The 23,456-nt window shown below is 37.1% G+C and overlaps 1 protein-coding gene across 1 annotated transcript in view; it reads right to left on the minus strand.

Moving 5' to 3' along the window:
* Positions 1-2,226: 2,226 nt before the first annotated feature.
* Positions 2,227-23,456, minus strand: part of PPP1R12A (protein phosphatase 1 regulatory subunit 12A) — a 117,509-nt gene continuing 96,279 nt past the window's right edge. The window contains exons 19-25 of the mRNA XM_034062801.1: positions 22,786-22,848; positions 17,808-17,824; positions 16,499-16,640; positions 15,724-15,828; positions 14,799-14,846; positions 10,756-10,806; positions 2,227-4,387 (exon numbers count right to left, since the gene is read on the minus strand). Coding sequence (XP_033918692.1) covers positions 4,301-4,387; positions 10,756-10,806; positions 14,799-14,846; positions 15,724-15,828; positions 16,499-16,640; positions 17,808-17,824; positions 22,786-22,848 — 513 coding nt within the window. The 3' untranslated portion in view covers positions 2,227-4,300. The remainder of the gene's footprint in view (positions 4,388-10,755; positions 10,807-14,798; positions 14,847-15,723; positions 15,829-16,498; positions 16,641-17,807; positions 17,825-22,785; positions 22,849-23,456) is intronic.

Raw genomic sequence — 23,456 nt, forward strand, 5'->3', positions numbered from 1 at the left:
ACATAACCATGAGCAGCGAGACCTTCTGAGTAACTTCAGTGAATCATTCCTTCTGTTCCCCAGCAGATAGACTGGCTATTCCTACATGAGGAAAACCTGCAATTCACTATTCTCAGATGTACAGCAGGTGGGAAAGCAACTCTCTGCAGTGCAATCACAAGTGTTTCCCTGCTCTTTTTAAAAAGGCAAGCTCTGCAAAACATTCTGTAACGTTTGTGTGGCTGGGGAGTTCTAAACCCCACGTATTATACAGTGCATTTGTGTTCTTTTGCTGTGACAGCCCTCTGGAGCTGGAAATTAAATTTCATCTATAAAACACATTAACCTCTCAGTTGCATAGTTCAAGCGTCAGAATTACCTCCTGCCCACACTGTGTCATGTGAAGTTAGAGGAGCAATGGGAAAAGTGCCTTTCAGTGTAACTGAGCACATGGCTGCCTGCATCTCCCATACTGGCCAGGCTTGAGCCCACAGCTGCCACAAGCCCCTGGTGCCGTATCAGACCGACCTAGCCAGAGCTCTGGGGACATGGTGCACTGCAGTGCAGCAGACACATTTGTCCACCTCTATTTATGCTTCTGCCATGAGACCGTAAGCAATGAGACAGAGTCATAAGGGTGCATGTTCCTTTCTGGAGGAGCTGGTGTAATACACCAGTGAGGAAAACCTCAAGGTGCCCATAGAAGTGGGAAGTGCCAGCTGTGGAGAGCCAAGCCACTGCCAGGATCACCCAGGTCAAGTAGAAGTCAGTGTAATAATTGTTTTCATAATCACTTCACTTAAGAAATTATGTGGTGCCCTCACACTTGACTTTAAACCTCATGGTCAGGTCAGGTAGTTGGGGTAGGAGCAATCTTGTCTGGAGCCCATTTCTGTGTTATAAAGGTGAAGGAAATGTCTTCCTTGATGCACATCTCCTAAAGCAGGAATCTTCAGCTAGCCAGGAGCATGCTTCTTCCCTCTTCTCTAAGCTGTCATGCAAATACTTACATTTCTAAGAAAGAAAGGACACGTGTTCTGTGACAACACATTTGCTCTTAAAAGACCACCAGATGGACAGGGCACAGGAATACTGAACAGATGAATCCCCATTGGCTTAATGTTCATCTAAGCACAAACTAGCATTTAGCATGAAAGGTGCTTCTAAAGGAGGGAACAGAGAGATTCATGTTTTGTACTTGGTGCTGAGCAAACAAATACACCAACCTACAGAGCATGAATTGCAACTGCTTGTTCTGGAACCTGGCAAGGAAATGTCAGTGGTCTGAAAGCGGCATGTACCAGAAACTAGGGAATACAGAGGGAATTGTTTATGGTAAGGGGGATGAGGTGGGCAAAAATGAAGTTCTAGCTCCCGAGTCTTTTCTTTTAGGCAAGTGCTTCCCTTTGAGCCATGAAAGTCAGACAGTTCCTACAGCCATCTCCATGCACTCTGCTGCCTGGCCTGCTTTCCTAGCCATGGTTGGTCACTCTGCCCCAGGCCATGGCTTCCTTCACAAGAACCTTCCTTGGTTCTGAGTCAGCAGCCAGCAGTACTGTATTTCTTGTAAATTTGGATTAGGTATTAGGAAGAAGTTCTTCCCTGTGAGGGTGCTGAGGCGCTGGCACAGGTTGCCCAGAGAAGCTGTGGCTGCCCCATCCCTGGCAGGGTTCAAGGCCAGGTTGGACGGGGCACTGAGCAACCTGGTCTAGTGGAAGTTGTCCCTGCCCATGGCAGGGGGGCTGGAACTGGATGATCTTTAGATGTCCCTTCCAACCCAGACTATTCTGTGAAACTGTCTCCTAGATAATAAAATAGTCCTCCACTCCAGATTTTCTCTCTGTGGTAGCTGAATTTTCTGGGGATGTGCTTGATCTGCAATGTGATCAGTACAGTAAGATGGTGACACAAAGTTTAGCAATCACTTTGTGAGATGCGGTTGATATCCCGTAAAAAATGGTTCTCAGATTCTGCTCACAGACAGGTTTATGTAAAATATATAAACATTTGTCCAAGTTGTTACATATTGCATAAATATGGCATTTTTACTGTTGCATTTACAGATGTGCATGTACAATGATGTGCAAATAATCACAATTTGATTACAATCTTTGAAAGGTACTTGAACCTTGCCTCCGAGTAACGCTATGAATGAAAAATGCCCACCAAAGAATTTAAATATATAACATAGTTTAAATTCATAACAAATTTCAAAGTCTTCTCAGTAAAACTTTCACACATTTAAAATAGTTTGTATTCATTTTATTTGTATATGTCAAAATACAATTTTTTTTTCCAAAATAGTGGGTTTTGCAACTAGTTTCATGCAGATACAAGGTCTGCTCAGTACTACCAATAAAATCAATATAGCACAGTAGCCATTCATTTTTTAGATATAAAGAATAAATAACCTAAATATAAAACACTAAAATATTAGAAACACTTATTTAATCATTCACAGGCACCCAAACTTTACCAAATATAATCCAGAATATGCCTAACTGTCTTGTAACAGAACTCAATACGTTGCAGCCATTCAATTATTTATTTTATGTTAGCGTAAGACAATGGAAGTCCCTATGGTTCAGACCCACCTCTCATACAGATCAATTACAATAAGATATCTCAAACTATCTGTGTACCTTTAAAATCAAGAATCCTGAGCTTGGTAGTAAGAGCATAACCTTACATCTTCAAAAAACCAATCAACAGAGAGGACATCATGTCTTTCTTACCAAAACATACCCCAGTCCTGAAAAACTACCCCCCGCCCCCCGAGTCGGCAGTAGAACACAATGACCTTTTTAAATGAAGGGGTACAAATTCACATTTAATATAGTATACAATATAATCAATAATACAATAGCTACTACAAGCTTTACAATGTACAATCTGTTTTAATGGCTGATCTGCTCAGTGGTTTTAGGCAATAAACTATGTGCCGATAGGATGTCATAGTTTGAATGGTTTAGTGAAAATATAAAAGCTGTTTCTAACAAAAGCGATCTTCATTTAAGTACTTTCTTTGTTTTTAAAGGCCACTGAAATGTATAAAATGGTCTGACATGATGGTGTTACCAAATTGGATGCCTTCTCACATGGCAGCAACAGTGCATATAAACATTAATGTGAGTGTAACGGGTTATGTTTCTCAGATGATTTAGTACATTACTTTGGCTAGCACAACAGTTTTGGACAGCACTCAGATAAATACAGGTATGTGAAATGTAGTGAAGCAGTTATATTTTTGCAATTTTTTATTATGGTGAACACTATCAAATAAAAAAAATGGGAGGAAAAGATAATAAAGTATTTTATATAGTTTAGACCTTTTGTAAAGATAGGGCTCCATACAATGTACAATGTCTAAATTCTTTATACCATAAAAATTAATGAACTTTGTTAAACACACTATTCTGGAGTAACCTAATTTGCATTAACAGACATTTGCAATAGGGAAATATATTCAAGCATGCCACGTGGTGGTCTGAAAAAATCAAACCAGTACACATTTATATATACAGCATCACTCAGTACCTGCTCAAATGAATGTGACGATTATAGGATCTAACATCTTTCACTACAAACTTTTTTTTTAATTATTTTTTTAATTTTATTTTTAAAGTGACCAATAAAGGCAGAAAACAGGACTCTTAAAATATTTCTAGTTTCAACTGACTTTTAAAGCATTTTGTTTAGGAAATAAATGCATATTGCACAAACAGTGAAAGCAAATGTTCCACCAAGCATCTCTGTTCCAGGTGGCTGGACAATACATCTCTAGGTAGCTACACAAATATGTAATTTAAAAGGGTGTGTGGTCTCTGCAAATGGTAAAGCTGTGAAAACACTGTACAAGAAAATCTGGTACATGAATAATTAGAAGGGGAAAAAAAAACAACCCTTAAGGTTTGAAGAAAAACTGAGTATAGAAAAAACCTGGGAATTGTGGCACAACAAAAACATTATTGAGTAACTGTCTTCTGTGAGAGCTGAAAGCTGTTGTTGATGTAAAAGTGTTTATGTACAACTAAGGCTTACTGGTTAAATATCTGAGGCGTATCTGGCCTTGAACACTTTCTTTATTACGCTGTAGCTGTAAACAAGATTTCTCAGTCATTTCATCTTCTCAGCAGCTGCATTTTAACAGAAACAATGATCTTGATACAAAAAAACACACAGGTAAGAGGGCGTTTGGCAGGATATCTGAAAAATGACAGTCTCCAAGGGATCTTCCCACACTTCCAGTGACTGCCATACTATGGTCCACTGGAGTTACTAGTGATGTGCAATACCAATATTTGCTGCTGTAGTAAACCCTTTATTTGGAAAGTTTGCTTATAACTCTGATCAAGGCCCCATTTTCATCTTTTAGCCTCTGGTTGTCTGCCTTCAGGTCTGGTAGCATCTGTGAGAAATAAAACATGACAGTTATTTGCTATTATACCCCAAGTAAAAGCAGACAAGTCCTGGGCGTAAAAATCTTCATTCAGCTTAAGCATCTTGGCAGTTCTCCCCCTTCATATCATCAGTTCAGAAAAATTGCACCTTTTGGCATGATACAGTTTAGAGTTATAGATTAGGAGGTTTCACTTGCCTCGACTAGATGCACTGAGACTTGGTGGTGCAGACGACAAGCCTCCAACAAAAGCATTTACAGCAGCATGAAGAAAGTAGCATTACAGTAGCATTACAGTAGCATAATTAGATGCTTCAAATTTCAGTGCAAACCAAAAAGAAATGTTAATTACCAACAGTTTAAAGAGGCTTGTCTATGCTGCACTTGCATAGTTTCATAAAAACATGCTGTGGCTAAGCATATCTACCACTGTGCTTGTGGATGACTTCACCCATATCAGATACAGTGTGATTCAGCTTGTTAGCTCACAGCATTAATCTTCCAACCACTTCCAAACTCATGTTGAAGCACACATCCTGTAATTTCAGCTCATATCCCTGAATAGCATATTACACGCAAGATCAGATCATTGAAAGAGATCACTGAAACATCAGGCTGCATACTCAGGCATTCAACAAGTTAGGAGATGGCAAATTAAGGTTGCCACAGGAGATGGGTGACACACAAGCACAGAAGCTAGAAGGCAGAAGCCAAGTGAGGTGAGAGTTGGACAGGATCAGACAGGAAAGAAGGACAAGTCAGTGCACAGAGATTTGTACTGGGAGAATTTCCTTGTCAGAGAAACCAGAAGTAATCTCAGCAGTTCTCTGTATCTACATTCACACACTGATAACAAACCACTCATAATACTCAGGGCTAAATTATGTGTATGTTTTCTAGCAGGTTTACATAGGAGGTAACAGCCTATTCCTGCACAGCCGTTATTCAGTAACCTGAAGTGCAATTGCATGCAAGAGGTCTAAGTCCAGCTAGTGACCTATGTAACAACTGCTACATATCTTTTCATGAAGAAATTTTCTTGCCACTAGTTTCGTTTTCATTTTATGCAAACAAAATTATGCTTTCAACCCCATTATATTCAGAATATTGTTACAGAACAGAAAAAACTGAGAGGTTTAAAAATGCAGGGATTAACTGTGCATTACACTAGAGGCTTCATTTTCATGTGTCCTCTGGAGGATTCCTGTCCACACTCAGTTCAGCAAACAGCAGACCCTCTAGTAGAGTGAAACATGGTTATCCACTGAAAATGACCAAGGTATAGGATCTATAGTTTATTTACCAGAAAATACGAAAGCACTTGAAAGGAAGACAACAGGAGATCATAAGAGGAAAAAAGGTGGTCTCTACAACTGGAGTAAGTAAAAATCATTCTGCTAACCTGGATTCCAACTCTGCTCTGGTGAAGCTTAGGGCAAGACACCTAAACTGAGCTCTCCACAGAGTCAGAGGGAAGCTTCCACTGTAGTCAAGTGAGAACTATGCTTTGAATAGAAAGTGCTGTAAAATGCTGATTACTTTCAAAACCCACGTCAGGGTGTTTGGAATTGGGCAACACAAATAATTGTTTGGCTATTTTCAAGTATTATCTATGTTAAAGTTTCTAAGCTGTAAAAACCAACAACTGTTGTCCAAGATACATGTGCCAAGGGTCACATCCAGATAACAGGTGTGTGTACCACGCATTTGTGCGTACACCTTTAATAACAGGATAAACCTGGGGTGGTTCTATCATATGTATCTGCAAACAATGAGACAGCCATTTGTTCAGGCAAAGCAATCTAAACCTTCTCTTCATCCTTTTCATTCTGTTCCAGACTTCACACCAAAGATCCTGGGTGAAACCATAACAGTATTCATCTGGGAAGCACGGGGCTCTAGTTTTGGTCTTGTTAAATGGGTATCTCAGCAGTGTTGTTGTGTATGCTTTACAGTGAAACCTCAAAGTAATTCCAGGAATGCCACAGTCCTCCTTCAACAGACTGACTAAGGAGCTGCAGCCCAAAATGCTTAGTGACGTACAAGAAGACCCACAGAGTGGTATATTTGCTGGTGAATTAGTTTAACAAAAAGATGTTGTTCAAATGCAGAGCTTTAATATAATCCAGTACTATTACATGTCTGCAAATCTCAGTAGATACATTTTAATCCTGATTAAACCAGTAGGTAGAATAGGTATTAAGAAATATTTTCTCTTTTGTTGTGAGTCTGCTAAAGAATAGGGGGAAGACTGGTAGGAGACAAAAGCAGTTATGAGTAATAGAAGATTGATCAGGAAGGATAAACTCAAGTAACCTAAAATACTTAACGCTTCTCAATCTATATGAATCCCCACATACTTTAAACCTAGCCAAAGACGTTTATACGATTTTCTTGGAACGGCACATTTCTATGGTAGTCAGACTTCTCGTGAGGTGACACCACACACCTTTCATGTGCAGAGGGCAGGAAAAAGGTTTTACAGTATGTTCAGTAAAAATAGTTATATACTGTACTTAACACTCTGAATTCCAATTTGCTCCTCACTAAAATAGCAAACTAACTTTCTGTGATGAGATTCTTGAATAAGGTTACAAATGCGCTCTTTTGCCTATCTGTACTATGTATGACTAGGTAGTAACTTTGCAGTGCTGTTAAACAAATAATTATACAATAACCATACACAGAGCCAACTCAACTCTGTACAGTAAGAATAATATCTGTGTTTGCTGGAGGATTTAGTAGTTTTTACATACAAAACAGCTTTGTAAATTAAGATTACAAAAAGATACCTGCTCAGATTCATCAGGCACACTGCTATGGTTAAGCTACCATCATAATGTCAAGCCTCCCTGCTGTGCTTCTATTGTATTTCTTTTGCTAGCCAGCCTCCTCAAGCTCCATAATGATCTGCCATTGAAAACTCCCCCTACAGAAAGGAATACTGAATAGTTTTCTATGGGTTAACACCCTGAACTGGCTTACCATGGTTAAAAGAATGCCAGTGCTAGCAAAAATAGACGGTATGAATGTGTGGCTGCGGACAGCAGTCATTAGATTAGCTCAGCTGTGTTGAAAACCCACACTGTTAGGTGAAGCTGGTGTTAAGATGGGCTGCCCTAAAGGGACAGCTCTCCCTCCTCATGCAGCAGTGGTGCCTGCTGCTTTCTGCATATTAGTTCAGTGATTCAACAACTCTGAGGTGAGGTGGATCCAGTCATATAAGGAATAAAGGGATTTGTTTTCAACCAGGTCAGTGAGCCGAAGGGTTAACACAAGGGAATGTTGAGGAATGCAGGGCCTGGACCAGCAGCAACCTCTCTATCCACATCCTATTGTTTAGACCAGCTTCACAAAGACACAAAGCCAAAGGATAAACCTCTATTTCATGCCTCTTGGTGGGGAAAACCTGAGATCAGACACTGAGCAGAATGAAAAAATGTACACTCTTTGCCTTGCTTCTAAGGGGGAAGAGGGCAGGCAAGGGGATGCAGGTTAGCAAGAGTCACTGCAGAAGTGACTGCACATGTTAAAATGTGTTTCACCTATACATCTTAAACTTAGTTTTACTTACACATCTTACAAGCTCACTGAAACCCCCACCCTATTCAGCTGTTATATAAGAGGAGGAAGAAACGCATACAGATTTGGTGTGGAATGAAACTACATTTTGTTCCTCACAGAAGTTTTGAATCTCCAGCAGGTTTCTGAAACAGTCCTGAAATAACACTAAGGACAACAAACTGGCACTTTTTTTCCCCAAGGTAAAACTCAAACCAGTTCATAGCTTTAACAAAAGAAGACGGAACCAGAATGAACCAGTTTGACACACGAGGCAGTTTTTTTTGTGTCTGTGTTTGTACAGGCCATGCATTATATGCTTACATATGTAGCAATATAAATCAACAACCAGTGCTAAAACTGGGTATTTTAAGTTGTCTAGATAAAAACAAGGATTGGCCAGAACCACACAGGAAGTTAATATGTAAAAATATGTGAAAGTAAGTGTACTGACTTGAATTTCCAGCACATTTCTGAAAGAAAAGAGTTTGGTCTGAAGACACAAATGTAAAAAATAAAGTGATAACGCAACTCTTCAGGAATACACAGTATTGAAACCAGCTCTCAAACATTCTTTAGTTGAGACTAGATTTGTATCAATTCTGTACACTTCAATTATACTGCAGCAAGGCACAATTCCTAATTTCAATTTGTTAGAAAACTAGAGGCAAAAAAAAAAAATCTATCTGATTTGAGCATTTACTCAAACATGAAAACAAGGGACTGACTTGAGTTTATCCCAGTGCGAATTCAAATCCTTTGAATTACTGCCAAGGTTTTAACATGTCAAAGGTTTCCTGGATCATTGCCAATTTATCTTCAAGTGAGCAGGGACAAGCTTCAGTGCTAGCAAGGACAACACCACACCATATCCACACATCTGCGACACCTCTAGTTGGTACACCGAACACCATGCTTTAGCCACGCTTCCATAACCGAGCAACAGTTAAGGCAGTTTCTGGCACACAGGTGTTAATAGTAAAATTCTACCCAAGCACAAACTGAATGTCAACACCTGCCTGGCTACACAAAGGAGAAGGAAGAAATTACAAGTCCAAAGGGCGCAGCTGCCTATGGGACCCTGACAGCTTGGCAACCACTCGGGTCAAGGCCCTATTCTCAATCACCAGTCGCTCATTTAGGTGTCTCAAAGACTGAATCTGCTTTATTTGTTGGAGGTTCTGCAGGAATCAAAGAAATAGGAGTGAAAACGAGGAAAAGAAAACAAAACCCCACACTTATATATGTTTTAAAAGAACTAGAGATGAGCAGAATTGAAAGAAAACTTAGAAGAAACAGTCCTGTTTAAAGTAGATAAGTCACTGTGAAAGGAAAGTATCAAACAAGTGGCACATTCTTGAAAAGCAATCTAAGAACGAGCTGTGATTAGTCACAGCTTTCCAAACCAGTGCAGGATACATTAACAATGAAAGCTATTCCTGGAATTCTTTACTTAACATCCTAATTGCACAAACTAAATCTCCTATTCAAAAGTCTGTAAATAATGACACATTTAACGTACACTTTTACATGGTACTGCAACAAATGATAGGAAAAGTATTTCATCTTTAATTCAAAACTTTCACATATTGCTTATTTAATAAATAAATAAATAAGCAATGTATTTGCACTCTCTATTTTTTTAGGCAGCCCAGCCTCCCCTAACAGGAATTTACAGTTTGATGATAGAAGCTCACATCCTGTCTTCCACTCTTGGACACATTTATTTTTCTCTACCACAGTTTGCTTTCTACATATTTCACTTCTAAAGACACATGAAGGTGTCTGAACACAAGGCAGCTAGAGGCACTGTGGTTGCCTTCTGCTTACATTTGCAGCTAAAATTACTTTAACAAAACCTAGCATGAATTTTAACAAAGTATTTGGAAGTTAATGCCAATTCCAAGCACCAGAGGGAGCTCAAAATTGAGCTTGAAAGGAAACTTTTTATTAATTAATGACAAATAACAAATGTCAAACCAGTGATAGTTGCTGAAAATTCGGGCATGCAAAAATGTTTCCTATTTCATCATGTTGCACTAGTTTCCTAGTCATACTTTAATTCTATCAGTTCAGTTGGCCCTGTCCAATATTATATCCAAGGACATAATACAAAAAAAACCCTGCCAAGTTTCATCACTTATTAGACGATTTAACACTGATAAACCAGGAAACTAAAAAAAAAATCCATGACTGGTTTAAAACAACAACAACAAAAAGTATACTAAAATATATATATTTTTTCCTTCTGGGATTTAGTTTATATACAGTTGAAAAAAACCCCAGAATTCAGTGAATGTAGTAAATATTGCTTGTCGGCATCTGAAATCCATCCCCTGCTTTTTCTTAACTAAAACCTGATTATTATTCACTATAAAAAGGAAAGTTTTTCTTTTGATATTGGCAACATGCTGTGTAAGACATAATTTAAAGAGCATGAGATAAGATTTGAAGGAACATTTAATCCATAAATATCTATGGAATTATATGCTATCATTATTTTTAAGTGACTAAAGTAGAGGGTATCACATCAAAATCATGGACTGCAATTCCATCTTGATTAGATCAAGCTGTGTTCAACATTCATCTCTGAATGTTTCTTGTTAGCCAACATATCAATGAACTGTAAGTCTCAGTGCTTTCTTAGAGATCCTACATGCTTATGCCAGGCTTTGTTCAAGCTATGTCATGAGTGATCTGAAACACAATTATAACTTAGTTATTTTCTAAAGAAATTATAGAGACCAGTAATACTGCCAGACTACATGTTGCACTGACATGTTATTAATAGTTTAACATGTTAGTAATTTACTTACTTTCAGTTCCTCTTCCATTTCAGATATCCTTCTTTCTAGAGCTCTTCTTTCCTAAAGTGAAAAATGTGTGTTAAGACTGAACAACACAGTTTTTTAAAAACTACTGCTTGTAAATACTGTGTTAACAGTGAAATACTTCAAGTTTCAAAGATCATACAATCAAAAGCATAGTGTGGACAGGAAATTTGTGATGGCAGTGATCTATAGAAATTTTCTCAATATGGAATTTTAATATCAGAGGAGGAAGAGATATACATCAAGTCCTACAAAACATACCCCTTCCTTTACACAAATTTAGATAGATTATAAGTACCATTTATTTGGATTCATTTTTTGTAAGCTAGGCTTTTGTAATAACTTGGGATACAAGAAATGCAGAAAATGATCAGAAACAAAGAATATTAAAAGAAAAAAAGCACAAAAGCATAAGCTTTCATAGACAAGCAAATCTAGTTGAAACATCTGTCTCAGCTCAGTGGGATGTGTCTACACTTTATAAAATGCAATGTAGTGTAGATACACCCAAGTTTACATTAAAGGGGTTCAGCTGAGTACCAAAGTAGCTACATAAGACCACCTGCTTCTTCAGTACATGTTTCCTGACTATTTTCTGCGTTTCTAGTATGTTTTTTTATTATTTTTATTTTTTTATTTTAACATGAGAAGCAGGAGAAATTGTCCTCTGTAGCGAACTTCAGGTTGTTTGGATTACACTGATTACAGTCCCCAAGCAAGCTTATTGAAAGGTAGCTTAGGGTTTTCTACACTATGATGCGGTCTGCAGTGAAGCCACACCACCGTATTTCTAAATGACGTTACTGAGTTTAAACCTGATTTTCAACACATCTGATGGACAAACAGGTAATGCAATAGACTTCAGGAATTTATAGCTTGACTGCTTGCTGCCCTGTGTCAGACAATGCAGTGTGTCTTGTTTAAAGCAGCTGCGGTTATCAGTACTCTACATTCAGATCTTTCTAAAGTGTGAAAGGCAAAAGCAACAGATTATTGCGAAGTGGACATATGCATCTGCATACAACGGTGTTATGCAAACAGCAAGCAGCATTGACTGAGGTGTGTAAAACTTTGGTTAGATCATACCGCCCAGTAGATACTGACTCTTGCCGGTCACCTTTCAGATATAAATCATTTGAATTCAGTTTAATCATAGTGCAGTTATACCCCAACATTTTCCCATTTTAGCAAACAACTTTAAAGGTTTATCAAAGTAATAGATTACTGCAGTTGTTAATATACTTAACTCCTTCAAGTTAAGACTTGTCCCATAATGATACTGATGGATAGCACTGGGCACAGTAAGTACCAGTGAGTTAACTGCAGTTAAGTGACTAACAAAAACCCCACACCATCTTACATTAGAATTGTATCAGTTACCTACTACCTTTGTAGAATAACATATAATGTGTTCTTATATTAAACAGTATTTGACAACTCCTATGATTACCAACAGACAAATCACCAAATCAATTTAAACATTTCATATGTTTAGAAATCATTAGTCCTTTTGATGCATTTGCTTAACTACCATGTTGAGCTTGTCTAAGAACAACTAGTTGCAATAAAAGCCAATCAAGTAAAATCCTTCATTAACTTTATATACTTCACTTTATTTAAAAGAAATATTTAAGTGGACTGGTGTGGATGTAAGATTTTTTGCAAAAAAGTATAGTTCTGATTAGTTTAACTGGTTTGAGGAATGCCAACAAGATACTATATTGCACTTTCATTGGGAAGATTTACCAGGATTATTTGATTAGTCCCTGGACTCACAGGGTTTGCAATTTATGCGGTCTAGAATTTTATGATATACTTCAACAACTCTATAAGGTATGCCAAGGAACATCTGCAATCCTCAACATGAAAAAGAAGAAGCATGCTAGTCTCTCAGCTTATAAAATACAATAGCTCATTTGTATTTCTCAAAGCAGCTAAGAGCTATGGGTTTGACGCAGTGAGACTGTGGTACAGGGATATACATAGGTGAGAAATCGACACCAGTTATAAAATTATTAAGAAGTAAAACCAGATATACGTAGATGTATATACCTATATATATTTATATATTCAGTACTATAAAAAAATACACCTCTCCATAACCCAAATTCCTAGCTGATGAATTCTAAATTTGGGGAACACTTGTTAAAGGCACCTACAATTCTGAATTCTGATCCAGACTGAAACCTGGCAGTTTGGTTTTAGTCACATCATAGGAAATTCTGCTTTTAATGTACTTTTCAGAGTGCCACGTTGTTAATGAAACCCTTATTTTTGTCTGTGTATTGCTAGGGCCTTGCCTCTGTGATTGAGTCGATATCCCCCTTCCCTTGGAAGTTGCTCCTTTCTGGTAAACAGTTCCCAAATCACGCCATGAATATCCACTTCTGAAGGCTCAACTCCAATGAAATTCAAAGCTAGTATTTTCTGTATGTTATTACTTTGCAATTCTAGGCTTAATAAATGTTCCCATTAATTAATGTTCCCATTAAGCTTATTTCTGGAGATCAGCTGTTGATGACTAGCAGTTGAGAATCCTGCTTCAGTCACCTTCAAAGGGAAAGTAACTCCAGATTTTAACAAGGGAATTCAGAAATAAATTCCCGTTTTAAAGTCTTGTCTGAAAGGAAGTTTAAAATTATAAATACAAATAAAAATCTCCTAAATCTGTAACGCATGTTTCCAGCCGTATGGCATTATCTCTAAGTTCATGTTTGAAACTGCAGTACTGAGTGCTCTGAAGTATGGAACCTATACAGTAATGAACACAGCTAAATCTATGAAACAATTAAATGTCCACTTGTGTGGCCACAATAGCAAGCAAGAAACCAATTAAAGCTGCTGATGAAACTTTTCTACTGATGTAATCACTGTCTACAGCAGGATGCCCAAATATCTAGGATAAATAGGTGCTAAAAGGCTGCTGCAATTATCTGGAGATATTATTAAGATAAAGTTAATGAAACTTCAGGAAGTGCCTGAGAGTTATTTCTACATCTCCATGGGCTCCTATAAAATCTACCAAGTGTCTGTTTATACACCAGACAGGTTTGTAGAAGTAAAAATCATTTTCTTAACCTCAAATACTGGCAAGTAAACATAAAAAGCTAGTGAATGTGAGGTTTACCATGGATAAACAAATGTATACCATACCACTTATCACTGTCAAAGTTGCATTTAAGCATCTAATGTGTCACTCCAGGATCAGGAGAGAAAAGAATGTGGCCAGCACCATGAAGGAAGCCAGGACCACAATAAAACCAATGTAGTTTGCTTTACATTGCTGTGGAACTACACTTTTATGAAGATGGATTTGAAACTGGCATGAAACTACAGCCTAAAGTTATCATGTGTCTAACTTCTGAAATAGTTCTTGTAGTCTATCCCACATATAGATTTATTACATGGCTCCTTTCCCATTCAATTTAGGGCTGTTTCTGATCCTGATGCCTACCTCTTCCCATACTGCTTACTCATTCTTCCCGCCCACCTCAGTATTACATTCCCTCTGGAAAAAGTTACAATACAGGGAAAGAGACAGATTATGATTAATTTTATATCCCTAGCAGGTTTAAGGTCTCATGTCTGTGAGGCGAAACAGCTATTTTCTTACCAACAATAACTAGTAGAACACTATGTATGCTTCTGGAAAGCTCTGAGGAAATTAAAGTCTTCAAATCTTGGAAATGGCTTAGAACATGAGACACACTGAATCTGCCTAACCCTCTGGAATGCCAGCATTGTTTTGGATGAGATGGAACAGATCCCTGGAGGGCAGCAGGGTTTGGAGCCTGGTGGTTATCATGAACCAACAGATAACCTGAAGGCAATTCTTATAAGTAATTTGATCTCACAGTACCTCACATTCAGTGCTACTTTGAAACCCAGAATCCCCAAATCGTCTAAAAAATGCAAGTTATGAGAAAGGCTTCTGCTCCCATTAAAATATATCCAAAACCAGAGGTTGCAAAACAAACTAAAACAAAGCCTCAACTGGAGTACTTAAGAGAACTTTGGCAGAAACTCACCCTTTTCTCCATTTCCAAGAGTGATCTGTCAGCAAATCTTTCTTGTCTCTGAAACACAAAATTAATGAAGAGATTGATACTTAACCAACACAGAACTGAAAAAAAAACAATTCATCTGGACATTTTAGTATTCTGTTCTAAGTATGTTTTGAAAAGTATTTTCAGGAAAGGTAACACTGAAATAAAGGAGAATGAATTGGATTTATCATGCACTTCTCCTCTGTGACCATTCCTGTGTAATTTAACCACTACACAGCCTTTGGCAAATAAGGGTAATATGGTATTTCTACCTAAAAGCATTACAAAACAAACAAGTTTTTAATGTAATTCACTGGTATTTACAGGGTACACATGGAAGACACTTAAATACAGATAAATTCTGGCAAATAAGATCTGGGACTAGGAAACACTCTTTCTACAGCAATTTAAGAAGAATTAAACTTTTATGTATGCATTTGCTATTACTGTATTCAGTACTGTTACCTGACAGCAGTTACCTGTAACTGGAGTGCACTATTTGCTCTTCAGTTCTAAGATAAAGCTATCTAACTAGCCAGTAAGAACTTGCAGGTTATGCCAATCTGCCAGCAGGTTTATGAATTAATCAATCAATCCTGACTGACAATTGGAATATAAGCTTAAGAGTGTAAAAAGTGTATATCCCAACCTAACAAAGAAGTTCCAGATACACGCTGGCAAGAATCACTAGTACTAAAATAGGTAGCAGGCAGACTCACACATTTTGTTAATAGCTGAAGACCAGAATCCTGCACATATTTCTCTTTAGAAACAGAGAGGTCTTCACCCCAGATTTTGGATAAGAAACAAAGCTGATGCCTAGTTCAAAGCAGCCCATAGCCTGGGGTGCTTTTAGTTTGCTGTCCAATTTGTCAGTTAAGTACATGCTTTTTTGTTTCATACAAACCTGAGTGGTCTTCTCCAACTGCAGCTTAAGATCTGTAAGTTCCATGTTGGTATCATGTAACTGTGCTTTCAGTTTTTCATTTTCAGCTAGAATCTCTTCATAAAGCTAAGAGAAAGTATTCATTAAAAAAAAATACCAAATATTCATTGGGTGAGATGAGCTGAAAAATTTAAGAACTGCAATTGAGCTGCAAGTAAAATGAACAAATATATTAAGAAGCAAAAAATCAGTTATAGATTGTAAAGACGTTTAGAATTAGCAAGCACTTTAAAGAACTGTAACCAAGTTTTTTGAGAAACGAGCAACTTTGTACAGGGAGCACGTAACCTACCTTACACATATTAAAGAAATACTTGCCACTCTTTCTGCTTCAATATTCACAGATTAGACACCACAGTAAACTTTGTCGAACTCTTCCTCTATTTTTAAGCAAGATCTAAACAAGTTTTTATATTATATGCATGTAAGCTAGCAAATATAAAAGGTTTCACATATGCCTAAAGCAGTTTTAATGATACAATCAACTAAAAAAATTGTATTTATCATAAAAAATGGATCTTGGCTCCTCTGGATTTTTCCCTTGCCTTGAAAGGTGCAAAAGCCACAAGCTATTTTGTAATGTGCATTTTCCTCCAGTGTAGCGGATGCTCTGCTCCTCCATTTGGCTGAGTTGCTTTAAGCAGCGTTTGTGATGCAATGTGAGATTGTTTCCAGAGAATTTATGAGAAACAGTAATAAAGTTCCATTTTCCCACCAAAATTATTGGATCATATACCTTCTTAAAATCAGTGCTATCTTCTTTTTCTAGTCTACTGCAGTATGGTTTTCGATCTTCAAGGTAACTCTGTGACACCGACCGCCCTTGTGCTGAATCATAACGATCACTTGAAGACAGGCTGAGGGATCCCATATCATATCTGTGACAGAAAAGGTCTTATTATAATTTGTGTTCAAACCGAGACCACTCACTGTATCAAACGTTAGGAATTTGCTGTAATCCAGCTGAAAACAACCAAATGCAATTATGTGATTTAGTTTAGCCACTGTCTTCTAATTTGATGCAAATGTAATTTTTACATTCTCTCAGTACTTCAAGGTTCTGTATGAAGAGGTTTTCAAACTGCTGAGTCTGCCAAGTTCCTGCGCCTTGTATGTATTTTAAATTAAATTAAAGTATTTAATTCAAGCAGATATTTACATCTTAAAGCACTTTATGTTAGCTTAGGTACTTTAATTCTTCTTTATTTATAAACATCTACTTTTAAATAATTATTTAATTGAAGGTTTTTATAAAGGGAATCTCTAAAATATCATCCTAGATGAATTCTCCAGGTTCTCTTAGAGAAACCAAGGAGATTTCAAAACTTTTGTTGTGAATTCTAGTATTCCAGCAGATGTGGTTTATGAAACTAATCTTCAAGCAAAGTTTTTATCCTATTCATCACTATAACACAACCAGTATTAACAAAGTCCACTGTTCACTCTTCACTGATTGTGTGCTATAGCAGTTCTATTTAGCAGATTTTCAGCACAGACAGAACATAATAAAATCAAATAATTTGAAAGGTCTAAAAACAAAACTTTTTTTTTTTAAGGCTTGATATTTCTGCATTGCCTTTTAACATATCTTAAGGAAATCTGATATTCAGAGGGTGTAGTACTTTCCTCGAGATTCCTTGCAAACTTTTCATTAGGGTATTCGAAAAGAGGGGCAACAAGATCCTCTTATCTGCATTGCAAAATCTGACTTCATACTGAAAGATCTGCAGGGAACGGTCCTATATCTACTGCGTTCTACAAAACATCCAGCCCGCTTTCAGTGCACTACTAATAGAGAGTCCAGTATATTCCCCAGAATGGAGCAGCCCACCCACACATGATAAAAAATATTTAGCACTGTAGCTTTACAACAGTACATTTTTTCCATACAATTTCATACAAAGATTAAATATCATTAACACCGTTTAAAGCTCAACCCAGCTGACTGCTGGGGTTAAGCTGAATTTGTATGTAAAGAACCTAAAATGAGAATATGTGGACAGAAAGTATAACAATTTTAAATTAATTTGTTAAATTGCACATACCTTGACAGGCTGTCACTCTGAGGTGGCAAGGGGTAGAAAGAGAGAAAAAGAATGGATCAAGTCAGTAATTTTATTAAATAAAATATATAACAATCTATGAACAAATATACCTAAACAGTTATGTTAAATGCACACACTATCCAACAGTATGTATTATCTGAACATTGTCAAGCTTCAATATTGTTATGTCTGGAAAAGAAAAGAAGTATGTTCTGGAATGTGTCTGCCAAAAGAAGATTGCCAAGATATGATTTACAAGGATGTTAACACTGTACCCTAGAAGTCTGGACTGGCTTAAACATTAGTAATTTCAGCGGTTGGTGCATTCTGCAATTTGCCTGCCGGTTATCAAAGGCATCAGAACTGTGTTCTCTGAATTCCCTTGTCCTTTTTCCTTTTCTCTGTCATTAGCAATGTTTTGAAAAGTCAACAGAATCAGGACTTCACCTCAAAACAGTGATACAAAATAAGCTACAAGATCATTGTTTCAACATAGCTTGATGGAAAACAAGCTACTATACCAGTAACATAAGGAAGTACTTATTAGACTTAAAATTAAGTGGCATAATTTCATTTTTTGTATGACTTTCATTCCAGGTGAATCCATAGGCACAAAGTTCACTCACTTTACCTGACAAGCAGAATTTAATTAGAAGTGATGACTTAAGAGAGAGGGAGTGCCCTCTAAGCATTACATCAGTCATACAAAACTTTTTCCCCTCTGGGTGGTCAAAACAGATTCACCATTTATTCCAATCATAATAACAGTCTTGAGTGAAGACATGTTAGTCAAGGAACTCTACTGATGCATCATCATCACCTGGATATCCTCCAGTGTTACTCGCCTAGCAGTGGCTGAAGCCTTCCCCAGAGGTGTTTTGGTTTTTTTGGGTGGTGTGGTTTATTTGGTTTCCCTTATTAGAAGGAAGCTATTTTTTCAGTGTGCATAGAGGAAAAAGCCACATTCTCCACAACACATGCAATTTCCCCTTGGACACCTTGAAGTGTATTTACTACACAGAGGGTATCAGAAGTACCTGCTGTAGACTAACCACTCCTAATAAAACATTGTTATTTTCTGTTAGGGGCATGAATAATGCCTAGAACTTAAGAGACTTCACAGCATACATCACAGTCAGGTGGCACACACCTATAGGTGGGTATCTTTTAAGATACTGGCCACAAGATTAAATTCCACCTAAGCATGAGCCTTATCTTGCATAATTGCATGTCTGAGTAAGATCAGTGTGAGATTACAGAATTCCACCACATAATCAATGACCTACAGAAATCCCTTTTCCACTGCTTCCTTCTCACCTCAACAAAACAGAGGAAGCTTTGTCCGCAGTCAAGACTTTAGGTCTCTCTTTTTACCTTGAAGGAATGCTGTATGCAGAAAAATGTTAAGCTGGTCCTTTTAACATTCACCTACAATGTAGGACAGCCACTACAAAGAAGTAAACTATTCCTACATTATTTCTTAACAAATACGCTTTCTAAAGCCTGTTTTTCTTTTCTTCTAATGGACTCCCCATGGCGCCGTGGGAATGTGAAACCTCCCAGATCTCCATTCCTCTGCTTGCACTATAGCTTCCCAAACGGAAAGGCAAGTTATTAAGTCACACAGAGACCATCTTAGAAACAAAATTTTCCAGCTACACAGTGAACACCAAACAAATGGATGAGGTAAGAAAGCAGTAATTGATGGCTGGGCTTTGCGAGCGAAGATTTGGGAAGGGCTTTAACCACTCTTACTACCCTACTGAAGCAGTAATTACTAGAGGCAGGAAAACACAGACACAGGCCATTTCCATTCTCTTGGCTGAGGCTGGGAACCTGGGAAGCTGGACAAGGATACTATAATCTTCAGAAAACTACTTCAGCGGCTTCTGTTTCCTGAAAGCTGCTAAGCCCTGCTCCTGCTGCTCAAGCACCATCCAGCCTCTGCAGCTCACTGAAAGAGTATCACATTTCTCAAGCACATGCCTCTTCTTGTTCCCCTCACTTTTCACAAAACATGTTTAGGTTTTACTTTTGTAGCACTCTTTTCTGCTTGCTTTGTTTCCCCTTCAGATTCTGTCAGTTCAGCTCAGTCACAATCTCTGACATACAACTAAAAAGAATTATGAAAAAGGTGTGACTGTGAGCTTACAAACTTTACATAGAGCTTGTCCAAGGACAAATGATACCAGCAAAGCTATCCCTGTGCATCCAAATCATGACATGGATGTTCTTTGCACAAAGAACAGAGCAGACTGAGCAGCAGCACACAAGCAGTAACAAAAACTAAACCGTACACATCCTTACCTCCCTGACCTGAAATAACACTTACTTCTAACCCTTCTAACCTTTCAGAAGTCACACACCTGGTATCTCTAGCTAAAACAAAGTTTCAGCCCATTTAATTACAACCTAATCACAGTTGTAGTACCTCACACTAAGGTTATCTCTCTAGCAGGATCACCAGTTTTCTTTAAGTAACATGGCATTTTTTGTTTGAGGTGAGGAAATTCTCAGCTCTTAACATTAAAAAGCCTAAAGAAAATACCATTAGAACCTCGAACTGTCAAAGTCTGCCATCTCTTTAATTGCCCTCCTTTATGGACAAAGGATCAGCTAAGAAGTAAAAAGGCAGTTCCGAAGGACCAAAGAACAAGAAAGCACAAACTGAAATCTTACAAGACAGTTCTTTCAGAGACCTCTGAGATAAAGAAGATAATAATTTTCTGGTGCATTAAGGATTTCAAGCTAGAAATTATTTTGTCTAAGGCCCTTCGATTTTCTTTGTAGCATGCACCCAAGACCTCCTCTCTTTAGTTTAAATTCTTGAGTTACTGCCAAAGCCTTTGGAATTTTATAGTTACCATCGTCTATCCCTGGCTTGTAGCTTCACCAAGCAAAAAAATAACAGCAGCACCACATAAGGGAGTAACAGAGAATTTCAGTAGATACGAAGTTTCTGTCTTCTAAATAGCAGTACATCAAATAATCACCAGAACTGAAAAAGCATAACCACTTGGATTGTCTTTCACTCTAATTCTATTTTTTTTCATACCCTTCCTTTTCTCTTCCTAGAACTGAGGATTTGTAACCAAATAATGAATGTCTACAATAAAGCAATTAAGAGTTGTGTCAAAGTGAAAACAGATTTAGCAACTACAATACAGGAAGTGCAGTTTCGTTCGGCATTTAAAAAAAAACAATAAAAATACACTTTTTGCATGGATTTGGGAACAAACTTCCTCTCAGAATGTTCAAAATCTATTCCACTATTCTAGTTCTAAGGTGGCAATATATTGCACTGACAAAAGTAATATATTTAGTACTCAGTTTATCACTGATAAATGCTAAGTAGTTCTTTATCAAAGAGTGGAAGTTATGTGAAATTTACAAAATGTTTTAAATCTCTGATAAACTATTTGTATGTAAAGGAAAAAACCCCACACCTAAATATGAAAACAATGAAATTGTGATGTACAATTTTTAAGACACAGTTAACAATTATTATAATTACAAGCTTAGGACATTTTCTGCAATTTTGACACTATCCTGGAAATTCTGTGTTAGATTTGACAAAACTTGAAAACTTAAACACACATGAAATACTTGTTTTGAAATTTAATTCACTTTCAGTCTGTTTTTTTATTTTCTTTAGCTGACATAAGAGCTTATAGCAACAAAGCAAAATCAATTTATGTGGCTAAGTGACAGTGACAATTCACGCTTTCAATTTATTTCAGAGCTCTTCATGAACTCAAATCTGATATTATATTGACTTAAAATGAAACCAAACTACTAAAGTCTTCTGTGGGAAGTACAGAGCTAGGAGAATGTTTTGACTCCTAAGCCAAGCCATGATTAGGCAGTCTAATTCTAACACTTCACCATCCCACCCCAACACACATCTTTTTAATTACAGCCCATAATAGTAATTTTGGGCCTCATTTATCACTATTTCACTGTAGTTTTATGAGTTTAATTCAATCAGAAGCACCACATGGACATTCTACTGAAATGAATTTTTACGGAACAGAATAGGAGTAATTACAGATCTAAGGATAATGATATGTACTAGTGGGGGCAAAGGAAACAGGTCTACACATTCACGTTAATGTGACACAGAAATAAAAAGTAGAGCAAACCAAAATCAGAATGAATCTCTTAAGTAAAGTATTTAAGGAATGTTTTATGGAAGCTCTTACAAAAAGGAGAGAAATATCATTCAAGTTTTATTCCTCAGTAACGAAGCTGATTCTATAATGTGTAACTCCAGGGTTTAGGTCAAGAGAAATACATCCTGCTACACCATTTTATAGTACAGCTGAAGTTATTACTTCCCTTATAAATCCCTCTTCATCCCACTGTCACATACCAGTCAGTTTATAAGGACTTTTTTCATCAATTCAAGCCTATTATACTGTTATCCACTGACTAATAATGGTGAATTAGGATGTTCTGAAATCCATTTTCTTCAATGGAGAGATCAGGTACATTGTGCTCTTCAGCATTCTATGCTTCATTATAGTAACTTATCATGTTAATGACATTATTTACATTATTGACTGAGGTTAATTTAAAAACATTTTTATTAGTGTGCAGAAATCACTGGACATGATTTATCTGAAAATAACAGAGCAGATGGAAGAAAAACTTCAGCCAGGTAGAAACTGACAGCCCTCCAGTAACTTGTTGCAACATGCCCCTGACCATCAAGAGATCCCTCTTGATGAGTCATGACCCCTCTCTCATCAAGAGATTTCACCTACGTTTTATGGATGTTATTTCTATATAATCAGAATGGAAAAGATCCATTTTAGCCATTGTTAACTTGTTAAAATTTGTTATTAAAGCTGCAAAGGAAATGGCACTGAAACATAGCCACAAATTATGAATTCCTACCTACTGTAGGTACTCTTTTAATTTAATGCAACTGCAACAGAACTTTTACAATCAATATACATCTGCTTTTTAAAATTACCTGAGTTTCTTTCTTATTTGTTCCTTCTTCTGAATCAGACTGGTGCTCCTGTTCATTTTCACTCTGGTGAAAGAGGTGGAAGAGGAAAAACAACTGAACTGTTGAAAGCTTACAGAGATTTTAAGGCATTCTAGACTTAATATGAAAACCTAAGAGCAGTAGAATTCCACCCAAATCAAATATACAGAGAATATATGGTGAAAATTCTTCAACAAGTGCATGTTTGCATTACCAGAAAGAGAGGAAAGAGAGCTTTGCATTTGGCATATGAAAACCTTGCTTTTACAAGATTTCATACTGATCCCATGACAAAGAAGAGGGAAAGGGAATTGGCTGAACCATCAACTATAACCCTTCTAATATGACAGAGCAGTTCTTTCAATTTTAAGTACAATTTTTGGCACAACTGTAATGTGCCAGAAAATGATTCGCATTCTTACAGCTTTGGGATGCATGCAATAGAAAAGAATGATTCAATGATTATTTTTTCCTTAGATTATGATTAATTCCTATTAAGTCATGGTAATACAGTATTCTAAAGTCATTTTTAGTGTTATCAGCATAACTTAGACTTAATTTTGATTATGCTCCCAAAAGCTTCAAAATGGATACAAAGAATATATAACTTGAACAAACATCAGTTTTTCCAGAATAATTATTTACATGCTGTA

Source organism: Melopsittacus undulatus, chromosome 5 (genome assembly GCF_012275295.1).
Source record: "Melopsittacus undulatus isolate bMelUnd1 chromosome 5, bMelUnd1.mat.Z, whole genome shotgun sequence".
Lineage (NCBI taxonomy): Eukaryota > Metazoa > Chordata > Aves > Psittaciformes > Psittaculidae > Melopsittacus > Melopsittacus undulatus.